General features: G+C 56.9%; 1 protein-coding gene across 1 annotated transcript in view; it reads right to left on the reverse strand.

Annotated features, from left to right (window-relative positions):
• Positions 1–8,147, reverse strand: part of col16a1 (collagen, type XVI, alpha 1) — a 143,697-nt gene that overhangs the window by 55,341 nt on the left and 80,209 nt on the right. Inside the window, 4 exon segments of the mRNA XM_078423060.1 lie at positions 2,077–2,130; positions 3,006–3,074; positions 3,633–3,685; positions 6,328–6,364. Of these exon segments, the coding sequence (XP_078279186.1) occupies positions 2,077–2,130; positions 3,006–3,074; positions 3,633–3,685; positions 6,328–6,364 (213 nt within the window).

Genomic DNA, 8,147 nt, shown 5'->3' on the forward strand with positions numbered 1-8,147 from the left:
GGCACCATCCCCGTTTCTAATGACGTTTGAAATATTTCCGTCATAGCCCCTGCTATTTCTGCACTAACTTCCCTCAATGTCCTAGGGAATATCCTATCAGGACCTGGAGACTTATCCACTTTTATATTTTTCAAAAGTGTCCGTACCTCCTCTTCTTTAATCCTCATAATTTCCATCACCACTCTACTTGTTTCGCTTACCTCACATAATTCAATATCCTTCTCCTCGGTAAATACCGAAGAAAATAAATTGTTTAATATCTCCCCCATTTCTTCCGGCTCAGCACATAGCTGTCCACTCTGACTCTCTAATGGACCAATTTTATCCCTCACTATCCTTTTGCTATTGACATATCTGTAGAACCCCTTGGGGTTTACTTTTACATTACTTGCCAAAGCAGCCTCATATCTTTTTTTCGCTTTTCTAATTTCCTTCTTAAGATTCCTTTTACATTCTTTATATTCCTCAAGAACCTCATTCCTCACATGTCTGACACCAAGGTTCCCAAAACACACATTCCATTCTGAGAGATAAAATGTAAGAGGGAGGAGCGGTAAGGGATGTGACTGGCGGGCAGCGGTGAAGGAAATTCTCGCAGCGCTCAAAAAGGAACTGAAAGGAAAGAATTTGCATTCGGTGGGAGAGGGAAGTGTGAGTGGCTGGGGAGCTAGTACAGGTGGGATGGGCTGATGGGCCGAGTCCCTGCTGGTGGTGTTTGGTTTGTGGCTGGACACTTCACCAGGTCACTGCTGCCCAAGGTTCACATTCCCTCTGGGAACGTTGGGATAGCAAGGTGAGGATACAGACCAGTGTGGTGCAGCTCCGGGATCCCATGGCTCCGAGAATCCCGCGGCACCAGGGGACCGTCGGCCAGGGAACGCTCGGTTCCGGAAAACTCGATACGACCCACATCAGCGCAGCAGGTAGAGCTGCTGTCTCACAGTGCCAGAGACCCGGGTTTGATCCTGAACTCTGGTGTTGTCTGTGGGAGTATGCACCTTCTCCCTGTGACCGTGTGGGTTTCCACGGGTACTCCAGTTTCCCACCACTTCACAAAGACGTGCGGGTTGTAGGTGAATTGGCTCCTGTAAATTGTCCCTCGTGTGTCGGGAGTGGATGTGAGAGCGTGATTACATAAAATGAGTGTGAATAGCGTGAATAGGTGATCCGATGGTTGGCTTGGACTCAGTGGGCCAAAGGGCCTGTTTCCATGGTGTGTCTCTAAACTAATCCTCATTGCATATTTACACTGTAAAATAGCCAGTCAACAAATTGCTCCAGTACAAAATATAATCTCATCATTTGTGCAGTGTGGATTTTATATTAATTGGTCTGGGAATTTGATTGCGTTACACGTGTATAGGGGAATAACATAGGTGCTGAACATACCAAGATGGCTGCCGGTGCACATACATCTACCTTGTGCCAGCATGGCTGTTCATGTCGAGGGAGGGAGTGTGAGATGGGTGAGATGGGTGCTTGGTGTCCCATCCAAGTAACTTCCATGTTTTTGGTGGGACGTTGCTGAGGTAGAAATAACACAGCAAACTGGAGCAGAAGGAGAGGGTTGGGTGACTGTGTGGAGCGTTGAAAGTCTGGGTCTGGATCCGGAGGGAGGGGGGACATCAGGAGTGGAGACACCGGTGGGATGTGACGGTACAAGTGGACATTCCTGTCCGTGCCAGGACCTCGGTGACCCTGGGCAGAGCTGGAAGCTGCTGAGGCTTCTCCAGGAGGTGCCGTTCCACCCAGGGAGCACTAACCGTGGAGCCACACGGGTGCATACACCCTCCAGCATGTTGGCACCGTGGATGCTGAGCTGAGTATTCAGAAAGAGCCGTCTCCATCCCTCACCGAGTTTGCAGGTTAATCGGGCTTCTGTAAATTGGCCCTAGTTTGTAGGATGTGGATGAGAACATGGGATAACATAATATCAGCGTGTACTCGATGGGCCGAAGGGCCTGTTTCTGTGCTGTATCTCTGAATTAAACTACACACAGCAGACCCCTCCACGCCTCACACATCATGAACCCGAGACAATGCTGAGCGAAAGGCTAGAGTGTCGCCAATACTTACCGGGAAGCCTCGTTTTCCCGGTAACCCTGGATCCCCAGCGTCTCCATCCTTTCCCTGGTGAATAAAGGCAGCAGTTAGTGCCGGCATGGATTTGTTACATGCAGTGACCAATCCCGCCCGTCTGTCGATGGAATGAAACGTTTGCTTGCAGAGCTGTGGTGAGGTGGCGGATTGAGGAGTTTGGGTGTCTTTGTGACCGAGCTCCCTGTCTCACCCTCTCACGCCACACGGACCCCTTGTCCTCCACATCACAGATGCAGCCACTGCCTTACAGCAGGAAGTGCCACTGCCTCACAGCGCCAGAGACCCAGGTTAACGGAACCTCGGGTGCTGTCTGCATGGAGTTTGCATGTATTCCCTGTGACCGCGCGGGTTTACTCCAGGTGCTCAGGTTTCCTCCCACCTCCCAAAGACATGCAGGTTTGTAGGTTGATTGGCCTCTGTAAAGTGCCCCTGGTGCGTAGGGGGGGTGGATGGGAAAGTGGAATAACATAGAACGAGTGTGCACGGGTGATCGATGGTCAGCATGGACTTGGTGGGCCGAAGGGCCTGTTTCCGTGCTGTGTCTCTCAACCACTCGATCAAACCTAAACAGACTTGACCCAGTGCCAGGGTGCGGCCCATGGATCTGAACCAATCTGTGCTGGCTACTGGGTGCTGGCTATGGGAGCTAGCTCCTGGGCATAGATGCTGGGTGTCTATTCTCCCACACTGTCCGAAACTCCAAAGTGTTGGTGCAGGCTGCATGGATCAGCACCAGTGGGCAGACTGCCGCGGGACAGACGCCAGCTGTGCTCAATAAGGAGCAAACAATGAGGGGTGTGAAGGATCTCGACCTGAAACGTCACCCATTCCTTCTATCTAGAGATGCTGCCTGTCCCGCTGAGTTACTGCAGCATTTTGCGTCTATCCTCGGTGTCCACACTGACCTGTACTCCCGGTTTTCCCATACCCGGCGCTCCAGGGTGCCCTGGGATCCCGTGCTCTCCCGCTTGGCCCTGAAACACAAATACACAGTTCCAGCAAGTTCAAAACGTCTGCCTTGGATAGTGAATCCTCCCCTTCATCAGAGGGCGAGCTGCCGGTAAACCCACGATGAGTGGTGTTGGGGACAGGGGACATAGGGGATGTGAGGGGGGGGGGGTAGGGGACAGAAGGTGTCCCCACCCTGGGGGTCCCCCTGTGACCATGTCCTCACCCTAGGGGTCCCCCTGTGACCATGTCCCCACCCTGTAGGTCCCCCTGTGACCATGTCCTCACCTTAGGAGTCCCCCTGTGACCGTGTCCCCACCCTGGGGGTCCTCCTGTGACCATGTCCCCACCCTGTAGGTCCCCCTGTGACCATGTCCCCACCCTGGGGGTCCCCCTGTGACCATGTCCCCACCCTGGGGGTCCTCCTGTGACCGTGTCCCCACCCTGTAGGTCCCCCTGTGACCTTGTCCCCACACTGTAGGTCCCCCTGTGACCATGTCCTCACCCTAGGGGTCCCCCGTAACCCAGCCCCGCTGGGCTGGCCCATGTAGGATGATGGCCCTGCAGGTAGTGTAGTCACTTACCTTGCTGCCTTTCGGCCCATCAGACCCGGGTGTGCCCGGCACTCCTGGTTCACCTGTGGGGAAGCACAAGGTGGTGATGAGTCTGGCGATCAAGGATCAGCCACACAGTGCCTGTTCATCGAAGGCAGCGGAAGGTTCCGGACAGTGGCCAGGTAGCTGGTGAGTCCACACACACCCGGCACCCACTGGCCACCCCCGTTGAATCATCCAAAACTCTCACACTCTGACATAACACGGGGGCCTTTCCTGTAACCCCCCCAGTATCATAACGTCTAGAGCCTACGGGGCAGCACGCTGGCACAGCGGGTAGGCCTGCTGCCTCACAGCGCCAGAGACCTGGGTTCGATCCTGACCTCGGATGCTGTCTATGCGGAGTTAGCACATTCTCCCTGTGACCGTGTGGGTTTCCTCCGGGTGTTCCGGTTTCCACCCACATCCTAAAGAACGACTGGTACACAGACACCTCGCCAGCCGCATGTCAAGTCTGCGGCATGGAAGAGACTGTGTTCCACGTGTACATGGAGTGTGAGAGGTTGCAGCCCCTGTCTGTGTATCAGAAGGGGCTGCTCTGCAAATTTTGGTTACACTTCAGCCCCAGGATCCAGATATTTGGTCACGGGAAAGAAACGGTCGGTTGGGTGGGATTCCCCTTTCGGTTTGCTCCTGGGCCTGTCCAAGTTGGCCATTCACGGGTTCAGGCAGCTGGCTGTCGAGGGTTCTGCCCAAGTCGACTCTCTGCCCCTCTTCCAGGCCTATGCCAGTGCCCCCATGTCCTGGGAGATGGAACACGGAGTGTCCACAGGGAACTCTGGAGGCCTTCCATGAATGCTGGTCGCCGCAGAGGGTAGAGTCTATTGCGGATAAAGATACAACATTGTAACTCGAAGACTGTTTGATGTGTGCAAACTGCCAATGGCAGTTTTGATCTTTCCGATACTCTCTCTCTACAGTATGAACTGAATAAAAGCTCCTTTGTTATGGGAAAAAAAGAAGGCCCTGTTCCTGCTGTGTGCTATGTTCTACATTGATAGTGGAGAGGATAGTCGGGTTACAGAATGACACTGATCAGCAGGTAAGTTGGGCAGTGTTGGCGGATGATATTTAACCCTGATAACTGCACGCTGATGCGTCTCAGGAGGACTAATAAGGAGAGGAGACACAGTGACCGGTGGGGCCCTTGTGCGTACTGAGGAACCGGGAGACCTGGCGGTAAAGTCGATGGATCCATTGAGCTGGTCGTCAGGGTAAATAAGGTGGTGAAGACGGCATATGTGTGTTGGCCTTCATTAGTTGGAGCATGGAGAACTGGAGCATGAAAATCAAGGTACACCTTTATAAAACCTTGGTGAATCCACAGCTGGCTATTGTGAATGGTTCTGGTCACCACATTGCAGGGAGGACATGATTAGTCCGGGGAGGGTGCAGGGGAGATTCACGAGGATGAGGGAGAGGCGGATGGCCTGGGATGGTTTTATGCAGAGCGTGGACCAGAGAGAGAGGGATGGAAAATGAGGGACAGGGGGTGGACAGTGAGAAATCATTCCCCATAGCAGTGACCAGTGGAACCCGTGAATAGTCAGTGGTTGGAGAGATCTTTGTTGCTGTCTGGAACCTACTGGATGTCCTGAGAAGGAGATGGAGGGAGACACTCCCACTGCATCCAAGGAGTGTCGAGATCAGCACTGGAATTCATTGATTGAAAGATGCAACATGGAAACAGGCCCTTCAGCCCACCGAATCCACTCCTAACATCGATCGTCCGTTCACACTCATTCTATGTTAACCCACTTTCACACCCACTCCCTCCACACTAGGAGCAATTTATGGAAGCCAATTAACCTTCAAACCCGCACGTCTTTGGGACGTAGGGGGAAACCAGAACACCCAGAGGAAACCACGTGGTCATAGGGAAATGTACAAACTCCACACAGACGGCACCTGACGTCAGGATCGAACCGGGGACTCTGGCGCTGTGAGGCAGCTGTGCCACCGTGCTGCCCAGTTGTCAAGACGTTGAAAGCAACAGACCAACTGCTGGTACGTGGGATGGGGATGTTGGGTGGTGGATGGCTAGTATGGATAGGCTGAGCTGAATGGTCTGTGAGTGCATGTCGCGGTCATTGGGCAGGGCCGGTACTGGGCGATGGTCTCCACGCACACACAAGGCCGGGGCGACGGTCTCTACCTACACACAAGGCCGGGAACGGAGCGGATGTCAGGGGACAGTTGTGAACACAGGTCACCTGCCCCACGGAGCACACATGTGTGGCCCTGGCACAAGATCCACCCTCACGGGAGCACACATGTGTGTTCTAGGTCCACGACCTGCCTCAGGGGAGGCACATGTATCCCGGTTCTGTGACTTGCTTCACCTGGCACACATGTGTGTCACAGGCCCGTGACCTGCCTCACGGGAGCACACACGCGTCTGGAGCCATGTGATGGTGAACACAAATGTGTCCCGGACCAGTGACCTGCCTCAGGGAAGCACATGTGTGTCTGGGGCCACATGACAGTGCCTCAGGTGAGCATACACACGTGACACTGCTTCATGTATGATGTCACGGTGCCTGCACCTTGTGGTACCCGTGCGTGTGGTGGTGACCTCCCCCGGTCTGGTGCCCGGGGTGAGCTGCCCCTCGGAGGGGCAGAGTAAACACACCCGTTATTACTGCCCCCTGCCCGTGTCTACTCACCACCTCCCCCGGCCGTCCATCCGCACCGTCCTTCCCCTGAAATCACAACGGCCACACCTCAGTCACGTCAACGGCACCGCCCACTCCCCACAACGCCACACCGCGCTGGCACGGTGGAGCGCGATCAGGGCCAGGGCCAGGGCCAGCCGGGGAGGGGGGGGAGAGAGGGGGGGAGAGAGAGGGAGAGAGGAGGAGGGAGGGGAGAGAGGGGGAGGGAGGGGAGAGAGGGGGAGGGAGGAGAGAGAGGGGGAGGGAGGGGAGAGAGGGGGAGGGAGGGAGAGAGGGGGAGGGAGGGGAGAGAGGGGGAGGGAGGGGAGAGAGGGGGAGAGAGGAGGAGAGAGGAGGAGGGAGGGGAGAGAGGGGGGGAGAGGAGGAGGGAGGGAGAGAGGAGGAGGGAGGGGAGAGAGGGGGAGGGAGGGGAGAGAGGGGGAGAGAGGAGGAGGGAGGGGAGAGAGGGTGAGGGAGGGGAGAGAGGGGGGGGAGGGAGGGGAGAGAGGGGGGGGAGGGAGGGGAGAGAGGGGGAGGGAGGTGGGGGAGGGGAGAGAGGGGGGAGGGAGGGGGAGAGAGGGGGATGAGAGAGGGGGAGGGGGGAGAGAGGTTGATGAGAGAGGGGGATGAGAGAGGGGGATGAGAGAGGGGGATGAGAGAGGGGGATGAGAGAGGGGGATGAGAGAGGGGGATGAGAGAGGGGGATGAGAGAGGGGATGAGAGAGGGGGATGAGAGAGGGGGATGAGAGAGGGGGATGAGAGAGGGGGATGAGAGAGGGGGATGAGAGAGGGGGATGAGAGAGGGGGATGAGAGAGGGGGATGAGAGAGGGGGATGAGAGAGGGGGATGAGAGAGGGGGATGAGAGAGGGGATGAGAGAGGGGGATGAGAGAGGGGGGGATGAGAGAGGGGGGATGAGAGAGGGGGGGATGAGAGAGGGGGGGATGAGAGAGGGGGGATGAGAGAGGGGGGGATGAGAGAGGGGGGGATGAGAGAGGGGGGGATGAGAGAGGGGGAGGAGGGGGAGGGGAGAGATGGGGGGAGGGAGGGAGAGAGGGGGGAGAGACAGGAGGAGAGAGGGGGGAGGGGAGAAAGGGGGGAGAGAGGGGGTGGGGGAGAGGGGGAGAGAGGGGAGGGGGAGAGAGGGGGAAGGGGAGAGCGGGGGAGCGTGAGAAAGGGGATAGGGAGAGAGATAGAGGGGGGGGGTGGGGAGAGGGGGTGGGTGTTGAGAGAGGGGTGGGGGGAGAGAGAGAGGAAGGTGGGGACCACTCTTCCTGCCATCAACTCCCCCGGCACCAGTCCTCACTTCCCTCCAGTGCTTCAGGGCCTACAATTTAACAACCGACTCTCCCCCAGTCTCTCCCTCTCCCCAAGACTCACCCCCTCTCCCAGTCACCCTCTCCCAGTCACCCCCTCTCCCAGTCATCCCCTCTCCCAGTCACCCCCTCTCCCCAGTCACCCCCTCTCCCAGTCACCCCCTCTGCTAGTCTCTCTCTCTTCCCCGTCCCTCTCTCTCCTTCTGTCCCTCTCTCCCCCAGTCTCTCCCTCCCTCTCTCTCTCTCTCCCCCCAGCCTGATACACAACCCCCCATTGTCCATTGCCCTCTGTGCCTGCTCTGCCCCCCACCTTTGTGCCTTCCCCAGGGGTAAAGTGTTGGCTCTGCAACTCCACATCCCCCCCACCCCAGCTGTCTCCAGTCTGAAACGTCTGACCAGGAGAGCAGTGTATTCGTGGATGAATGTCATCTCCCCCCCTCCCCGCCACGCTGCCCCTCTGAGGGGGGTCTCTGGCCCCCACCGGTCAGATCCCCCCCTCCCCCGTCCTCGCCCCCA

This window comes from Rhinoraja longicauda, chromosome 27, assembly GCF_053455715.1.
Source record: "Rhinoraja longicauda isolate Sanriku21f chromosome 27, sRhiLon1.1, whole genome shotgun sequence".
NCBI classification, from domain to species: Eukaryota; Metazoa; Chordata; class Chondrichthyes; order Rajiformes; family Arhynchobatidae; genus Rhinoraja; species Rhinoraja longicauda.